We start from the raw sequence: 18,686 nt of genomic DNA on the forward strand, positions 1-18,686 counted from the left end.
AAAATAAAAATAATCAAATAAATATTTCTGTGTTTTTCTCAAAATTTCCCTGGATGGGGCTGGGAAAGTGGCTCAAGTGGTAGAGCACTAGCCTTGAGCTGAAGAGCTGAGGGATAGCGCCCAGGCCCAGAGTTCAAGCCCCACAACCAGCAAAAAAAAAAAAAAAAGTTTCTCTGGAAAGTGTTCTAGCATGAGTCTACTTTTAAGACTTCTTTATGAAGATAGTAGAAACTGTTTTCCTAATAACCCTGGCTCCTCTGCTCTTGAGAGTGTATAAACAAAATCATAGTTGCGTTGACAGAGAATTAGAAAATTGCATTTAACTTCATATTGTATCTTCTGCCATGGTAGACAACTTAAGATTTCTTTTATTTGAAAACTTAAAAACTAATACACGTATTTGGTCTGTCATTTCTTTTTTCTTAAGGACAGGATGTTTTGTATAGTTACTTCAGAGATTATAATCTTTGAAAATGGGAAACGGGAAAACTTCAATCAGGGAAGATATGGGATGAAATTGGCAAGGAGAAAACAAATTATCTGGTGGTAGAGGTTGCCTAGATTATTGCTAAACAGGGTGAATTGGGGCAAAAGATAATAAATAAAGGAAGCAATTAACTAAATACTGGCAGCCTATGGCATTAGAAAAGTTTGTTTTACTCAAATATAGAAAGAAAATGGGAAACAAAGTAATCATGGAGACTAGAAATATTAGTCCTAGATTTCTATGAAACTTTAATGTCATCAAAGCTATCCAAAATTTCATCAAAGAAACTATTTGAGGGATCTTTGTCATTTGCTGGAGGTATGCACAGGTACAGAAGATGAGAGTCAGGAACACCAGTTTGAACTGTATTCTGTTGCTTATCTCCAAACTTCACTACCCGCTCCTTTCTTAGATGCTTATATTTGCTTGGTGAGGGACTTACTTAGCATATAAGAACCAACAAAATATAATGGCACTCTAAGGTGACAGGAAATATGCAGACCACATTTTTCCATTGGTTTTCCTGAGGGTTTTGTTAGATCACTCAGCCCCGCCATAGCCCAACACAGCAGGAGCCTGGATTCCAATTCAGATCTATTGCAGCCACTGCCTTGCAGGAAACAAATACACTTGGTTAGCCTGCCAAAGTCTCACTTCCCCCTCCGGGATACAGGGAGCCAGGCGTTGGCAGATGAAGGTTTCCTCAGGAACCCAAGGTGGCAGAAGCCAGCCCTCCTTCTTCCCCTTTCGATAAAAATCAGCCAAAGGATGGTAACATCTGTAAAAAAAAAATAGCCTCAGGAGGTCTACACCATTCCATAACTACCAACAACCAGGTACAGTACTCAGTTTAAAAAACAAAACAAAACAACAACAAACACAGTCCTAGAGACTCAGCTCAACTCTCTGGCTGATGAGGCCTTCCAAAATAGAAGGGCCCTGGACTTAATGACAACTAAAAGAGGGGTAACTTGCCTTTTCTTAAAAAAAAAAAAAGTGGGAGCGTCGCGTCGCGGGAGCAGCCGCAGCCGGGGCCGAGCACCGAGGCGCTGCTCCCGCGACACGGCCTTCAATTTTGGGACTCCCTCGGGCACCTCCGGCACCGCCGCCGCCACTGCGGCACCCGCGGGAGGGTTTGGAGGATTTGGGACCACATCAACAAGTGCAGGTTCTGCATTCAGCTTTTCTGCCCCAGCAAACACAGGCACTACTGGACTCTTCAGTGGCACTCAGAACAAAGGTTTTGGATTTGGTACTGGTTTTGGCACAGCAACAGGAACTAGTACTGGTTTAGGTACTGGTTTGGGAACTGGCCTGGGATTTGGAGGATTCAATACACAGCAGCAACAGCAGCAAACTACATTAGGTGGTCTCTTCAGTCAGCCTACACAAGCTCCTACCCAGTCCAGCCAACTGATAAACACTGCAAGTGCTCTTTCTGCTCCAACATTATTGGGAGATGAGAGAGATGCTATTTTGGCAAAATGGAATCAACTGCAAGCCTTTTGGGGAACAGGAAAAGGATATTTCAACAATAATATTCCTCCAGTAGAATTTACACAAGAAAATCCCTTTTGTCGATTTAAGGCTGTGAAAGACCCCCGACTTCGGGTATCTCCCAAATCAGGACCTCCCTGCCCCAAGCACCAGTCAGACGGCACCAGATGCAAAGGCAAGAGGGTTTTATTTGGGCATGCCCAGGCTCCCAGGTGCACGTGACCTCGAGATCCGCAAGGTTCGGGTCAGTGGCTGGGAGCCCCGAGCAGTCTCGGGGATGGTCCTTTTATAGGACCCCTTAGTCCGTTACAACAGAGCCCGCGCTTTTTCAGCCAGTAAATTTAAAGTATTACAACCAGGTCTGCACGCAGGCAGCCAATCTTTTTAAAAATAAATCTTACACCTTGACCAATTATTGTTTAGGTGGGGTTCAACAGAGTGTACGGGCCGAGTTGCATACCTCCGGCCCTTGGTATGAGGAAATGACCTCTATCCGAGTCAGCACCTGGGGTTTATTTCTGCCAGCTGCAGGGTCGGCTAGCAGGATGTGAGCTTATCGATTAACTTGGGTGGTTACTACTTAATTACTAAAGGGAGAGTATGGGGTAATTTTCTTAGCAAAGCATGTTACGGAAGCCAGAAATTGCTTGGTTAGACATAAAACTGTTCTCTTTCAAAAGGGACTCAGGGCCTGGTAGGTTGGGGAGGGGGTCTTTCAGCTGTAGGTTATAGCTGTATGCCAAATAATAAAGATGAAGATGGTCTAGTGGTTTTAGTTTTCAACAAGAAAGAAACAGATATTCAAAATCAACAACAGCAATTGGTAGAATCACTACATAAAGTTTTGGGAGGAAACCAGACCCTTACTGTAAATGTAGAGGGTATTAAAACATTGCCAGATGATCAGACAGAAGTTGTCATTTATGTTGTTGAGCGTTCTCCTAATGGTACCTCAAGAAGAGTTCCAGCTACAATACTCTACTCCCATTTTGAACAAGCCAATATAAAAACACAGTTGCAGCAACTTGGTGTCACACTTTCTATGACAAGAACAGAACTTTCTCCTGCACAGATCAAACAGCTTTTACAGAATCCTCCTGCTGGTGTTGATCCTATTATTTGGGAACAAGCCAAGGTGGATAATCCTGATTCTGAAAAGTTAATTCCTGTACCCATGGTGGGTTTCAAAGAACTTCTTCGAAGACTGAAGGTTCAAGATCAGATGACTAAGCAGCATCAGACCAGATTAGATATCATATCTGAAGATATTAGTGAACTACAAAAGAATCAGACTACAACCATGGCCAAAATTGCACAATACAAGAGGAAACTCATGGATCTGTCCCATAGAACTTTACAGGTCCTAATCAAACAGGAAATTCAAAGAAAGAGTGGTTATGCCATCCAGGCTGACGAAGAGCAGTTGCGGGTTCAGTTAGATACAATCCAGTGTGAACTAAATGCACCTACTCAGTTCACGGGCCGGCTAAATGAACTGATGTCCCAGATCAGGATGCAGAATCATTTTGGAGCAGTCAAACCTGAAGAAAGATACTATGTAGATGCAGATCTATTACGAGAAATCAAGCAGCATTTGAAACAACAACAGGAAGGCCTTAGCCACTTGATTAGCATCATACAAGATGATCTAGAAGATATAAAGTTGGTAGAACATGGATTGAATGAAACCATCCACATCAGAGGCGGTGTCTTTAGTTGACAATTAACTTGGATTTGGGTCTGTAAAATGCTTTCTCTTACTACATCAGGCCTTCCTTAAGATAACCACATGGAAGGAGAAGGAAGGAAGGATCCTCTCCTGTCTGGGATTTTTGAGATTACTGACAAATTCACCTCACAGTTCTTCAAAGATTTCCATCTAAAAGTTTCAGTCACTTAATAAGAGAAGTACATAACTCCCCAAAGTCTATGTACTTTCTACATTTTTACGACAGCTTTGCACGTAATTACAGTGTTTAATTTGTGTATTGGCTGCTGGAGATTTGTTCTTCAGGATGTAAATCAGTTTTTAACCTGTGAGTTCAACTGTGGGAGGAGTAAAGAAAATTCAAAAGTATCTAATGATTAATGTGGTTTTCTTTTTGTTCTATAAAGATTTGAAGTATATTTTTATATTAATTTACAGAACACCTAGACAATTAGGATATAACAAAATTACCATTTCTGCAAGGTTTTGCTTTTTAAACCTTTTATTTCTAAAAATATGAAAACTTTTAAATAAATTCTTAATTTGTAATAAAAAAAAAGTGTTGCTACTATATTAACATGCCTGGAAGAGTAAAACAAAGCATCAAAACTATAAAAAAAAAAAAAAAGATAGCTGTAATAGGCTGGGACGGTGGCTCGGTGGTAGAGCGCTTGCCTTGCATGCATGAGGCCCTGGATTTGATTCCTCAGCACCACATAAGCAGAAAAAGCCGGAAGTGGCGCTGTGGCTCAAGTGGTAGAGAGCTAGGCTTGAGCTGAAGAGCTGAGGGACAGCGCCCAGGCCCAGAGTTCAGCCACCATGACCGACCAAAAAACCACACAAAAAAAGATAGCTATAAGGCCCAACCAGGACTCACAGGTCTTTGGCAGCCCCTTACCACCTGGCAGCCATTTTTTTGACTCTCTCTAATTATACCTTGCCTACACAAGTGTCTGCTAAACATTCTTATTAAAAAGATGCTCCTGAGAGGGTACCTGGTCAAGCACTACTTCATCTCTTTACAGCAGGAAGCAGCTCCAGAAGAAACCGCCTCTGCCCACATTCCCGGCCTGAGACCTGTACTTACTAAACAGCAAAAGGGGGAAGTAGCAGGCCCTCCATCTCATGCCCGTGCCCCTGCCACAAACCCAGGTGATCTGGACCAGCCCAGCTGCAGCTGGCCTCCAGCCCTGCCTGTTCCTCCCACTCCACTTCCCAGAGTGGCTTCTGGCTTGGGATCCTGAGGAAGTCTTTATGGGCCCACACCTGACCGGGTATGCTGGAGGGGGAAGTGAGACTTTGGCATCCTAACCAGTTGTATTTGTTTCCCTGCAAGGAAGTAACTAGGATAGATCTGAATCGGAATCCAGGCTCATGCTGAGTGATCCTATAAATCTGACGCTGAACAAAGGACAGGCACCGTTTCTCCCTCTCCCGTGAAGGAGATGGCCATGTCAGGCCCTGCTGACCATAAACTCCTTTAGCTGCAGGTGATGTGTGGTCTTCTGGGATGGTGGCTTTTACACATTGTAGACTGATCCGTATGAATAAGTGAGATTCAAGTGTTTATGTTCAGAGGTTTATTATCTGCTTAGCAAATAGGAAGGCCAGCATATTCCTTGAACCTGGGAAGTAGGTTTTTTATTAAGACTGCAATTTTTTTCCTAAAAAATTTTAAAAATGAAAATGTTAAACTCATTAGAATTCTGCCTTGTCTCTCCAGATACTCTTAATAGCAAGGAAGGTGTGATCCTCAAATAATTACAAGGAAAACAAATATCCCCTCCCTGTACCTGGTGGGGGTGTATAAAGTACTCTTGGCGTTGATGAGTGCAGTTCTCTGTATCTTGTCAGTTGGAAAACTGTGAATGTTTGCTGAACCAATGAACAGGACCACCAGGAGTGAAAAGGGCAAATAGCATTGAACACAGCCCGTTACCTGCCCATCAGTATTCTCTAACAGGATGTTAAGTGTGTCTGTCTGGCGGAGGAGCCTCTCCTTGCACGGAGGCATTACACAACCCCGCAGCTGCAGGGCAAACATGGGGACAAGGGAACGCGAACCCCATTCTACTGCAGGAGCTGAAGACAGGTGCTGCCAGAGCAAGACGTTTCCAGGCTCATCAGCTCAGCTTCAAAGAGGGACACGGCTGTATCCCTTGTTTCCAGACCGTGAGTGACTGGCCCCTTAGCCGTCTCCATGAGGGGTAAAATGCCCTTTCCTTTACTAATATTTAAGCAATTAAGTGGTGCTGCTTATTATAATCTTTAATGTTTTTCTTGCAAATCGATAAATGGTATCACCCCAAAGCACTTCCCTAAGACAACTTTCTTTGTAGATGATCTTACTTTTTCAGGTTATATGGCAGAAAGTGAGACCTTATCTCCAAAATAAGAGCAAAAAGATCAGGAGGTGTGGCCCAAGTGGTAGATAGAGCACCTGCCTAGCTTTTGAGTCTGCCTTTCCCAGAAAGACGACTCTGTATATATGCATATACACACGAAATGCATATGTATACACACATACATGGGCCAAACGTTACACACACACACACACACACACACCCCTTTGGTATTTGTGATGAAAACAGACATTGGTAGGGTTCACACCACTAGGTGGTAGAAGTATAAAGCTTTACAAAGACTTCAGTTGAGAGTCCGTTTAAAGTTGGTGAGAGGTGGATGCGATTGGTAAAACATTCTTTTGTCTCAACTTACCTATGAAAGGATAGTAAAATGTTGAATGTTAGTAATAGTAAAGCTCATGTCATGCATGTGGTAAATGTTGAAAACTGTCAGTCATGGTCCTTCCTGAACTGGGGATGATACCTATCTTTCAAGGTTGTTAAATATTAACCAAGATGCCATACAAGGCCTCACTGATGGACCTCAAGAAAATATCATATTTAATAAAATCTAAGCTGGAGGTTTATGATACTTCCAAGAGAGAAAATACAGTACTGTTGTTTCTATAGCTAACGTGGCAGACATCAACTTCAGAGATGCTGAGACATGAACATTTTCGCACTAGAGCTAATAAGAACATTAAAATGTTTTTCCTCCTTTTATTCCCTACTATTAACTCTATCGCTCCCTGAATCTGAAGCAATCTTCCTATCAAGACTTTAGGGTCTCTAACACAGCTCCAAGTAGTCAGCCTTTAAGCATTAAGTTATCTGTATCACTTTTATATTCTTTTTTTTTTTTTTTTTGTCGGTTGTGGGGCTTGAACTCTGGGCCTGGGCGCTGTCCCTCAGCTCTTCAGCTCAAGGCGAACGCTCTACCACTTGAGCTACAGCGCCACTTCCGGTTTTCTGGTGGTTTATTGGAGATAAGAGTCTCACGGTCTCTCCTGCCCGGGCTGGCTTTGAACCGCGATCCTCAGATCTCAGCCTCCTGAGTAGCTAGGATTACAGGCGTGAGCCACCAGCGCCAGGCCACTTTTATATTCTTTATCAGACTCCTCAGTGTCTCATGTCAATACGAATTCAACCACTCAGCTCCAATTCCTTACAATATAAGGCAGATATTAAAATTCAATTCCTTACTATATAAGGCAAATATTAAAAAAGAAAAATCTTCTTTCTAGTTCTAGCAGGCCTTCAACCTAATATTTAGGTTAACTATCATTTAGTGGACTAAATCTAGACATGGAAAAAAAGAACAAAGAAATTCACATTTCTGGTAAAAACAAAAACTGTAGGATAACCTTCGACAAAAGCAGTAGAAGGGGGTTTGAGAAGGTGGCTCAGTGGTAGAGTGCTGGCCTTGCATGCATGAGGCCCTGGGTTCAATTCCTTAGCACCACATAAGCAGAAAAAGCTAGAAGTGGGACTGAGGCTCAAGTGGTAGAGCGTTAGCCTTGAGCTGAAGAGCTGAGGGGCAGCGGCCAGGCCCAGAGCCCAGGCCCCATGACCAGGAAAAAAAAAAAAAAAAAGCAGTAGAAGGGTTAAACAGAATGAAGACGGAGAACAGAAACCTTTTCAACAAGATGATTACCAAGATCTCATCAAATGTTCAGATACTTTCTCAGTTTCACCCAGCAAATACCAGGCGGGTAACATAATTGGCTTATTACTTGTAGAAACAAAACTAAACCAACTCTATAATCTCAGGGGGGGAAAAAACTTTAACAAATTGTAGAACAGAAATCAAATATCCGTAAGTTTTGGGTCACTGGCTTTATTTCACTTAGGTCTCTTGGCAAATATTAACTTGGATACTTAAATGTCATTTCAATTAGGTACCTCTTTAGTCCTTCATCAATTACTTCAAGGATTCTAGTCTCAAATACATCCCTTTCTTCTACAAACTTCTGAAAAAGATGAACACCTCCACCAACACCGAAATAATGTGCTTTGCTGGCCAAAAGCACCCTTCCATGTTTCCCCAACAGTTGGAGGAATGTCTGGTGCAAAGCACTATAATAATCTGGGTTGTAAATAGTTTCAGAGGTGAGAATGAAGTCATATTTTACAAAGAGTTCTTCACTGCTTAGTACAAGCTTGCAAAACTCAGACCATTCTCCAGAAAAAAAACGACATTTGGCTAATTCCTGTGCTACTCTTGATTTTCTGCATCTTTTCACAACCTGTTCCTTTACATCGTTTTCTTCATCTTCCAACGTCGAGTTACCCAGGAAATTAGGTAAGGTCACTTCATCCATCACCAAACTGTTATAATCTTGAAAATGAACTTCTCTGGCCCCTACTTTGAATGCAAATATACCCAGCAACCCTGATCCACAGCCAAGATCCAACACTTTCTTCCCAGCAAAGTTCACTTTGGCCTTTGTGAAATGAGCCAGAAGATCAAAAGTACATTCCCAGATTTTTAAGCCTCCTTCATAAACACCTGGAATCAAATCAGAGTGAGAGGAAAGGCTTTCTCCAGGGAAGTTCCCTTTCAACAAGCTGTTTTTCACCACTGACAGTCTAACCTGCTGGAGACCTGGTAACATTTCTCTGACCTTATTTTCTAACACCTTCTTTACGTCTTCAGGCATCGCATGCTCTTTGGCAACTCTCAAGCAGGGCTGATTTTCACCTGGCTCCAAATCCCCTGGTCCCTTTGTTGCACTGAGTGTGCTATCAGAGTCTTGGGAGGGGTCTGAATTTCCCAGTGATGTAGTTTTCAACAAATGATTCGAAGGCACCACAAATGCTGCTGTGGGACATTTTCTGTCCCTCTGTGTTCCTTTTCCACTTTCTGCGGCTGATGATTCTTTTGAGGCATCCAGGGTCAAAACTCCGTCCCCAAGGGTGGTAAACTGGCCTTCTATTGGGAAATTAAATTGAAAGGTCATCTTCTTCTTCTCAGCACCCAATCCTTCAATTCAAAGGAAGGTGCTTCAACTTCTAAACAATGTGACGATACACTCAAATCTGCTTCAGTTATTCAATGAGTTTTTGTTGCGTCAGTTTCTGTTTAGCTGCTTATACACAATGACAAGCACTTAGAAACGTTTCTAAAGACTTTTTATAGAGTTCTTTGTTCTTCTTTCAACTTAGCCCTAAAGTAGAAAAATAAAAAAAAATGATTAAACCAAAATGTCTAGAATATCAAGTCGTTTTCCACATATATCTCCCTTCTCTAAAGTAGATGTATAAGTGTGTATTAGGTTTGGGAAAACACACACTTTTACACTCAAAAGTTGGAGAAGAAAGTAAATTAAGAACAGCAACAGCAGCCATGGTAGCAGCAGAATGAACATAAAGTTCAAGATTTAAACGCTGCTTGTTTGTTTACTTATGCATGCACGCACGCTCGCTACACTGAGGTTTGAACTCAGGGCTTTGCTTTTTGCTCCATTTGCACGAAGTCCACGGCTTTCGGCCCGGATACCTCGTGTCTTTTAGCTGTCTTCGTTGTGCTGACACATCCATCCTCTAAACCTGCACCATCTGCTCACTCCCGTTACTGCCTAAGAAAGTTCATGGGGATTTAAGGCTGCATTTTGATTTAGGGAGTGTGGCTTTAAGGTACGTACATGTACTTTCTGGCGTGTGTGCACATGTTCTGGAGCGTGCACACATACGTCCTGACACGTGCACACACACTCTGACGCGTGCACACATACGTCCTGACACGTGCACACACGCTCTGGCGTGCACACGTACGTTCTGACATGTGCACACACGCTCTGGCGTGCACACGTTCGTTCTGACATGTGCACACGCTCTGGCGTGCACACGTTCGTTCTGACATGTGCACACACGCTCTGGCATGCACACGTTCGTCCTGACATGTGCACATGCTCTGGCGTGCACACGTTCGTCCTGACATGTGCACACACGCTCATTCAGGTGACTTCATCTAAAGCGTTGGGTCCAAACCTGCGTACCACGCGTTCCCTGCCCTGAATAATAGACTTCGGTGTGGCGGCAAGGCCCGCGCTCACGGAGGCCCGCGCTCACCGAGGCCCGCGCTCACGGAGGCCCGCGCTCACCGAGGCCCGCGCTCACGGAGGCCCGCGCTCACGGAGGCCCGCGCTCACGGAGGCCCGCGCTCACCGAGGCCGCGCTCACGGAGGCCCGCGCTCACCGAGGCCGCGCTCACGGAGGCCCGCGCTCACCGAGGCCCGCGCTCACCGAGGCCCGCGCTCACGGAGGCCCGCGCTCACGGAGGCCCGCGCTCACCGAGGCCCGCGCTCACCGAGGCCCGCGCTCACGGAGGCCCGCGCTCACCGAGGCCCGCGCTCACCGAGGCCGCGCTCACCGAGGCCCGCGCTCACCGAGGCCGCGCTCACGGAGGCCCGCGCCGGGGAGACGACGGGGCCTACCGGACGCGACGCCCTCGTCCGCCCCGCACGCACGCACGGGTCCGTGCGCGGGGCCCACGCCGGGAAGCCGAGCCCGGCCCGTCCGCCGGCGCAGCGGCCTGGCTCGGGGCCGAGGGTCGCCAGGCTGCGGCAGCACGCCTACCTCGTCCCCCGGCCGGTGTAAAACCCGCAGCGCGCGGGCCCCGCGCCACCCCGCGCCGAGGCGCGCTCGGCCGTGAGTCGAGGCCTCCAGCCGGCTAGAGAGGCCCCGCTGGCTGCCGGCCAGCGAGGAGCGCCCTCACCCGGGGACGCGCCGCCCGCTTCCTCTCTGTGGCGGTAGCGGGCGCGCAAAGCCTTGTGGGACGGCGCCCCTTCCGGCGGCGGCGGGAGCGGTAGGAGCTCGCGGCCGTCGGCGGCGGGAGCATGGCGCAGGAGCGCGCGGCCGCGGCGAGCGCGGGGCCCCTGGAGGAGGTGAGCGGCTGGCCGGAGGAGACGTGCCGGCGGGAGCTGCCGTCCGTCCTGCCGCGGCTGCTCATATCCTTGGCGGTGGTCTCGCCCGGAGCGGGCGGCGCGGGGCGGGCGCGGGGCGGGGGGCGGGCCCGGAGCGGGCGGCGCGGGGCGGGCGCGGGGCGCGGGGCGGGCGCGGAGCGGGCGGCGCGGGCGGGCGCGGGGCGGGGGGCGGGCCCGGAGCGGGGGGCGCGGGGCGGGCGCGGGGCGCGGGGCGGGCGCGGGGCGCGGGGCGGGCGGGGGACGCGGGGCGGGCCCGGAACAGGCGGCGCGGGGCGGGCGCGGGGCGCGGGGCGGGCGCGGGGCGCGGGGCGGGCGGGGGACGCGGGGCGGGCCCGGAACAGGCGGCGCGGGGCGGGCGGGGGACGCGGGGCGGGCCCGGAACAGGCGGCGCGGGGCGGGCGGGGGGCGCGGGGCGGGCGCGGGGCGCGGGGCGGGCCCGGAACGGGCGGCGCGGGGCGGGCGGGGGACGCGGGGCGGGCGGGGGACGCGGGGCGGGCCCGGAACGGGCGGCGCGGGGCGGGCGGCGGGCCTCGGTGAGCGCGGGCGGAGCGGAGCGAGGGAGAGCGGAGCCGCCGCCGCCTCGGGGGAGCGGAGCCCGCTTCAGCCGCCGCCTCGGGGGAGCGGAGCCGCTGCGGCCTGCAGCCTCGCGGGGAGCGGAGCCGCCGCCTGCAGCCGCCGCCTGGGGGGAGCGGAGCCGCCGCCTGCAGCCGCCGCCTGGGGGGAGCGGAGCCGCGGCCTGCAGCCGCCGCCTCGGGGGGGGGGGGGGGGGGGAGCGGAGCCGCCGCCGCCGCCTGCAGCCGCCGCCTGGGGGGAGCGGAGCCGCCGCCTGCAGCCGCCGCCTGGGGGGAGCGGAGCCGCCGCCTGCAGCCGCCGCCTGGGGGGAGCGGAGCCGCCGCCTGCAGCCGCCGCCTGGGGGGAGCGGAGCCGCCGCCTGCAGCCGCCGCCTTGGGGGAGCGGAGCCCGCTTCAGCCGCCGCCTGGGGGGAGCGGAGCCGCCGCCTGCAGCCGCCGCCTGGGGGGAGCGGAGCCGCCGCCTGCAGCCGCCGCCTCGGGGGTTTCGCGATGGAAAATTCACGATGAATTCCACCTCCCGGAGCTCGACGTGGGCTCCTGGCCGCGCTGTATCCCCTTCGCTGCTGCTGCTGCTGCGAACACGTGCAGAGGTGCAGATTTCGGAGCAGTCCGCTCCTGGGTTGTGATAGTCAGGAGCGTTCGTCTCTCGCTGACAGGTTCTTTAAGGATAGCGTTGTTTTACAGAAAAATAGCTGCGGTCTGGTCCATCGGTGTGCGAGTGTAGTTCACAGCAGTCCTTCCTGCTTTCATGGTGAACACAGCTGCTCAGAATGTCATTCTGGTAAGGAGGGTAAGATAGGTCCGACTTACGGTAGATACCAAGGACACAAATACTGTGGAGAGAGCTGTACTAGAAACCATGGATTGTAATAACCCCGTTTTTCACGTCCAAAGTCATAACTGCACAGCTTGAAAAGGTGAACTTCTACCTCAGCAATTTTTAAAGTATTTCCTTAAGGTATTTTCACAGTACTGTTGTTTTCTTAATAAACGTTTTCAGTTTTCAAAGTAAAAGTAAGCCAGTACTTGGAGTCTAATTTCGGTCTCTTGAATCTGATACATTTCAAAGGAGTTCTCTGTAATTTATTGTAAGTAATGAATATCCTATTGTTATGCTATTTGTATCTTCCTTAACTATTTTACTCCATGTATCAACATTCTGAGAGTTGGACTGAGCATATCCGTAAGTAAAATTATTTTGTTTCAATGATTCACTTAGATGTTGTTAATGTCTGAATTCCACATATGTCAGTAAATATAACTGCAGTTTCATTTCCTTCACATTTGATTTTTTATTTCTGCCTTCTGTAAACTTCTGTCAGAAGGGTAAATTTGTTCAGGTCACAGTTTAAATTAATTTCATTTTGGTTAGGTGCCAGGGAGATTTGTGGGTGATGCGGTGCTCTATGTGTAAGCATACTGTGATTCTTCCATGTTGTTAGCACGTGATTAGACCTATATAAAACATAATTTTCAGTTTACTCAGTAACCTTCAACCTCTAGCATGTTTAGTGTCATTTAGAAAGTACTTTTCTCACTTAGTAAAGGCTACTTGAGCAGGTGATACAAATTTGCCCCTTGGAAAAATCTGACTTTCTCATCTTCAGCTGTTGTATTAAGTCTTGTGATAGACTGCTTCAGCCAGAAGAGTAGGGAGTTCAGGCCTGTTCTCTTTACTCATTTTGAGTTAACATTCTTTTTGTATTTCACTTGCTTGTGGATTGTATGCTTACTTATGATTCTGAATTGCCTGTTGAGGAGTCTAGTTTTAGGTGTGTGTTGTGTGCGTGTTTGTTTGAATTCAGAGCCTCTCACTCTACCTTAGCTTTTTTCACTCAAGGCTGATGCTCTACTGCTTGAGTGACACCTCCATTTCTGACTATTTGCTGATCAGTTGGAGATGAGTCTCAAGGATTTGTCTGCATGGGCAGGCTTTGAACTTTGATCTTCAGATCTCAGCCTCCTGAGAAGCTTGTATCATTAGGTTTGAACCACTGGTTCAAGTCTGAGTTTTGTTGTTTTTTTTTTTTTCCTTCAAAGTAACAGTTGTTTTTATCTTGACCTTAGAAGTTCTGCATATTTATTGTAAAGCACTAAGATGTACACAGAATTAGAAATGCTAATAAAATGTCCACCAGTCTGAAATAGTTAAGATTCCCATGAGAATAACTTCATTCTCATCAGCCTGTTGTTCTTTGGGTCTACATGATTACATAAAAACTGGACTTTCAGGGGCTGGGAAGGTGGCTCAGTAGAGTGCTTGCCTTGCATGCATGCATGAGGCCCTGGGTTCGATTCCTCAGCACCACATATGCAGAAAAAGCCGCAAGTGGCGCTGTGGTTCAAGTGGTAGAGCGCTAGCCTTGAGCTGAAGAGCTGAGGGACAGCACCCAGGCCCAGAGTTCAGGCCCCACAACCGGCAAAAAAAGCAAAACAAAAACTGGATTTTTACTGTTTTATTTTATTAAAGTATTGTGAAATTGTTTTGTATGTTTTAAAATACATCTTAATGATAGAAGAGCCTGTTTATTAGATATATTCTCTTCCATTTAAACTGTTTTTTAGCTATAGATAGAAGATAGGTAGATAGTAAGTAGATATGTTGCTTTTTTATTATTTGTACTATTATAGACTTTTTTGCTATTAAATAACAGTTTATGTAGAACATGGATTTTGAAACTTTATCAAGTTTTAGATTGGTGGTACTTACATATTTTCACATTTGTCATGATTTAGTGTTTTTACAAAATGTTATTTTGCTTTGCAGAAATTTTGAAAGTTATTATAGAGATGTTTTTACCTCATATGAACCACCTAACACTGGAACAAGCTTTCTTTTCACAAGTGTTACCAAAGGTATAGTATGCTTATCTTAATCTACATGTTATAAAGATTGTTAAAGCCTAGCCTTGGTTTTTTTTTAAATTTATAATTATGTCTCTGTTTCTTTAAATCAAACAAAATAAAAATAAGTATTAAAAAGTAGATGGGATGTGAGATTATAATGGTGTTGGTTTGATCATTGGGTGATAAAATATAACATTTTTCAGATCCTTCACTAAATGATGGATCCTTTATTAATTTACATTATTTATGATTGCCTTTAAATATACTTACATTTTAAGCTTTTAATGCAAATTTGGAATGGGAAGTTAGCAAAGTCACTTTGTTTTATATTCTCTGTAATACATAATGGTTAAATAGAGCCAAAATTTATTAAAGTTTTAAAAGAAGAAAAGCTGGAATATTTGTAAGCTCAAGTAACTAAGAGAAAACATTAACTCACAAACTGCATTATTACTGTTTTAGATGTATGTGTCTTTTTTAAGTGGAGGGAACTAAAGTTATTTTGGGGTCAAAATAAAATTATTTAGGATAACTTGTCTTTTACTAAGGCAGATTTCTAAGTTTACCTTTTAGTCATCAGAATCCCTTTTGCTCAGTTACTTGATTATTTGCTCTGTGAACATTTCTTAGAACCTTTTCATTACTACCAGAAAAACATCTAGCTCTTAGTGAAAGCAGAGATGTGAGTGTTAACGCGTCTTTTTAAAATTACATTTGATCTTATGGTTAAGTTAACTTTTTAGACAAAAAGTTTAGTTGTGAGATTACATGCTGTAGTCCTAATTTAAGAAGGGTATCTTGAATTGGTCAGAAAAGCAAAGTAGTCAGAATGGATTATTCATTACAAATTATGACCACTAGCAGAAAGTAGCTTTGTAAATGCCCACATGAATTCTGATTAAGATGAATTATTTGTATTTGTTGCATCTGCAAATGAACTGAGTGGTTTTATTAACTATTAGTGGTGTTATTAAATAGGCTGAAATAATAGAAATGTACATTTCTTCCCAAGGCTTAATTTAGGGACTGTGTTGTAGAAAACTTTAATTAATATTTTTTAACCTAATTGGCTGTAGTTGTTAAGCTAGACAATGAGTGGTTGCTACTAATGTAAAGTCAAGTCAACCTACTGTGCTTTTTTTTCTTTAAAGATTTACCTTTATTATTCTAGTCATTTGTATTACTATTTATAAATATAAGTCATTCCTATGATTTTCCCCCCCATAGACTGTAAAGTTATTTGATGACATGATATATGAATTAACCAGTCAAGCTGGAGGTCTGTCAAGCCAAAATTTAGAAATCCAGACCACTCTGAGGAATATTTTACAAGTAAGTTCAATGTACTAGAAGGGAGCAAGAGCAGCTGAGTAAGCTGTCTCTATGCCTGTAGTCCTAGCGTTTGGGTGGCTGAGGCGGGAGCGTTGCAGGTTTTAGGCCAGCCTAGGCTAGATAGTGACACAACCCTCTTTTTTTTTTTGTCAGTTGTGGGGCCTGAACTCTGGGCCTGGGCGCTGTCCCCCAGCTCTTCAGCTCAAGGCAAGCACTCTACTACTTAAGCCATAGCGCCACTTGCAATTTTCTGAGTGGTTTAATCGGAGATAAGAGTCTCACGGAATTTTCTGCCCGGGCTGGGCAGAAAATTTTTGAACTGCAATCCTTAGATCTCAGCTTCCTGAGTAGCTGGCATGTTAGGCATGAGCCACTGGTGCCCAAAAATGTGAAACTCTCTTTTTAAGTAAATAAACAATTTTTATCCTGTTGATAAGCCGTGTATTTTTGGAATAAATGTGATGACTTAAAATGAATATAGAAAGATGAATTCTGAATTCTTTTATACATTTTCATAGTAGGTATATACCTGCTTTCCTATGAAAAGAGGAAAAATAACAAGATAATACCCTTCCTGCAATTTGAAGGCGTATATGTAGAATGCTTGCAGTATGCGTTGAAGTGTGGGTTAGGCGTTCAAATTGCTAGCCAGTGGGTTTAACATTTGTGGTTCTGTGAAAAGAGAAGAGTTTTGTTCACTGCTGTGCCACTAGCACACAGCATATTGTTGGATATCTCTTTTAGTATACACAGAAACTTACATTTAGAATGAAACATCTTATTTCCAGACAATGGTACAGGTCTTGGAAGTTCTTACAGGATGTGTTCAGCATGTCTGCACCACCCAGGACTCAGTCGTTCTGGAGAAAATTCATAGTCTCCCTTCTTCTGTCCTTCATGTAATCAGAAGTACATTTGTACATTGTAAGGTAAGTAATAGGTCTGAATAAGTAGTTTAGTTTCAGTGGCAAAGTGCCAACTAAAATAGAAAAATAAAATGTAGTCCTAAAGAGTGGCCCCTTAAGGGCCATTTTGTTCTATCTTATTTGTATGTAATCACGGAAGTACTGTAGTCTTTGTGTCGTACAGTCTTTGTGTATCCTCACCTTAATGAGTAAGTGCTTGAACTTTGTTCTACGGAGGGAAGTTAACCCTTAGTCATCTCTACATTACTGAAGTAGCTTTAATGCACAAAAGCTTGGTAAGAATTTATAGGGCATAGGCAGCTTTGATATTTACATTTGTTGAGGAAATTAAAAATACTAATTAATAATTTTACTTGGTGACAGTGTGCTAAAATGCCATACACTTACCTCTTTTTGTTTTAATTCTGTATTTGAAAGATCATGAAAGTGAGAGATCATTTTACACATGCTTAATCTCTATAAAAAATTACATAATTATAAATTACAATTATTATAAATTTATAATTATAAATTATAAAAATTACATAATAAAAAATTACATCTCTATAAAAAATTAGTTATGCATTAAAACCAGGTGTTTTTTTTTTTTTTTTTTTTTGGGTCCGGTCATGGGGCCTGAACTCTGGGCTTGTGCACTGTCCCTCAGCTCTTCAGCTCAAGGCTAGTGCTCTACCACTTGAGCCACAGCGCCACTTCCGGCTTTTTTCTTATGTGGTGCTGAGGAATCGAACCCAGGGCCTTGAGCATGCAAGGCAAGCGCTCTACCACTGAGTCACCTTCCCAGCCCAAACCAGGTGTTTTAATATGTAGTTTGGTTAAAAGTGTTAAATTTATGATCTCTGATAGAATGAGTTCACTAAATTTGGCTCTTGAGCTTTTTTATAAGGCTTACATTTGCTCTTATTATGTTTTTGCGATCAGAACAGTGAATCTGTGTATTCTGGACGTTTGCACCTAGTCTCGGACCTTCTCCAGGCTCTTTTCAAGGAGGCTTACTCTCTTCAAAAGCAGCTGATGGAATTGCTGGACGCAGTTTTCCTGGACCCATCAGTAGATTCAAATGATGATATTTTGGATATGGTAATAGGTGAGTGAAGAAAACTTGCTGTTTACAATATTGTTTCTAGTGATTCACGATGTCTGTTCAGTAGTGGGTAAGTGTCCAGCTTTTTAAGTGTAAAACTTTTTGGTTCCTTACTATACATTTGCGTAAGATTTAACAAAGCAAGCTATGCTACTTTGTGCTCTATAACACAGTCCATGTACTGAGATAGTAGTTTTCAGATTTTTTTCAACTCATAGCAAGACATCTGGTCCCCAACATTTGGTGTTCTGTGGGTGATGTCTGAAGCAATTAGAAGTATGTTCTTAGAACCAATCGCATGTTTACCTGGGCAAGTCTGTCATTCACATGAGGTGACTTGCTAAGGCAGGAGGTCTGGTGTGAGGCCTTAGGCATTCACTCACTTCATCCAAGTTTGGGAAGCACTTGGAGTTTTTCCCTTAGGGGTCAATAACAAGGGATATTGGCACTGAAACTGGCTTTCTGCTGTTCAGATGCTTCTCAGCTCTGACAAATACTCTTATTTTGCTTGAGCCATCATTGAGTGGTTAATTTTCTCTTTGGTCATCAAATTTCGCCTGGCAGCCAAAAGTCCAGTGGCTGGGCCCCCTTCTCCTAGGGGACTTGTGACATATACATTGTTAGTGACCATTGAGGGTCAATGAAGTTTAACATTTGGAATGATAGGGTTTGGCCGCGTCTTTTGGGGCGGATGGTAACGTTCTTTCTTGTTGGGCAAGGTGGTTCTAGGAGTCCAGTGGGTTGGCTGTGCTGTGTTTGGGGGCTTGCAGTTTGATTCTTGATCTTGGTGCTTGACGTGGCCTTGTCTGGTTTGGTGCCTTCTGTTGCTGAATACGTTTAAGCAGCCTAGATTTCAGCAGCTGTGGTCTCAGCTAATTGGGGACTCTCGTCTTCTTGCGTGCTCTTGCTGATCAAGGTGACTTTGCACTCTTGTCTTTTTTGGCTGTAGAGTGAAACGTAGTG

At 45.3% G+C, this 18,686-nt stretch overlaps 3 protein-coding genes across 5 annotated transcripts in view; 2 read left to right on the forward strand and 1 right to left on the reverse strand.

Moving 5' to 3' along the window:
• Positions 1 to 1,435: 1,435 nt before the first annotated feature.
• Positions 1,436 to 3,963, forward strand: LOC122103706 (nucleoporin p54-like). Its single transcript, XM_042674295.1, has 2 exons — positions 1,436 to 2,073; positions 2,702 to 3,963. Exons 1-2 carry the CDS (start codon positions 1,436 to 1,438, stop codon positions 3,702 to 3,704), a joined length of 1,641 nt encoding a protein of 546 aa, XP_042530229.1. The 3' UTR covers positions 3,705 to 3,963.
• A 3,891-nt stretch (positions 3,964 to 7,854) lies between these two features.
• Positions 7,855 to 10,735, reverse strand: Mettl18 (methyltransferase like 18). Its single transcript, XM_042674352.1, has 2 exons — positions 10,616 to 10,735; positions 7,855 to 9,204 (listed from the first exon to the last, which is right to left on the reverse strand). Exon 2 carries the CDS (start codon positions 8,995 to 8,997, stop codon positions 7,903 to 7,905), a length of 1,095 nt encoding a protein of 364 aa, XP_042530286.1. The 5' UTR covers positions 8,998 to 9,204; positions 10,616 to 10,735; the 3' UTR covers positions 7,855 to 7,902.
• A 109-nt stretch (positions 10,736 to 10,844) lies between these two features.
• CUNH1orf112 (chromosome unknown C1orf112 homolog) overlaps positions 10,845 to 18,686 on the forward strand; it is a 36,977-nt gene continuing 29,135 nt past the window's right edge. For all 3 annotated transcript variants that reach the window (XM_042674345.1, XM_042674348.1, XM_042674347.1), the window contains exons 1-6: positions 10,845 to 10,986; positions 12,678 to 12,717; positions 14,302 to 14,390; positions 15,609 to 15,713; positions 16,502 to 16,642; positions 17,561 to 17,726. In XM_042674345.1, coding sequence (XP_042530279.1) covers positions 10,876 to 10,986; positions 12,678 to 12,717; positions 14,302 to 14,390; positions 15,609 to 15,713; positions 16,502 to 16,642; positions 17,561 to 17,726 — 652 coding nt within the window. In that variant the 5' untranslated portion in view covers positions 10,845 to 10,875. The remainder of the gene's footprint in view (positions 10,987 to 12,677; positions 12,718 to 14,301; positions 14,391 to 15,608; positions 15,714 to 16,501; positions 16,643 to 17,560; positions 17,727 to 18,686) is intronic.

The sequence above is a fragment of the Dipodomys spectabilis genome, unplaced genomic scaffold (assembly GCF_019054845.1).
Source record: "Dipodomys spectabilis isolate Male_0828 unplaced genomic scaffold, ASM1905484v1 ptg000019l, whole genome shotgun sequence".
Taxonomy (NCBI): domain Eukaryota; kingdom Metazoa; phylum Chordata; class Mammalia; order Rodentia; family Heteromyidae; genus Dipodomys; species Dipodomys spectabilis.

Bases quoted from the DNA above. Each gene is read 5' to 3' on its own strand.
- LOC122103706 (XM_042674295.1), top strand. From the start codon at position 1,436: ATGACAACTAAAAGAGGGGTAACTTGCCTTTTCTTAAAAAAAAAAAAA. The intron at 2,074-2,701 runs GGCTGTGAAAGA...AGGGGGTCTTTC, and splicing joins AATCCCTTTTGTCGATTTAA to AGCTGTAGGTTATAGCTGTA.
- Mettl18 (XM_042674352.1), bottom strand. From the start codon at position 8,997: ATGACCTTTCAATTTAATTTCCCAATAGAAGGCCAGTTTACCACCCTT.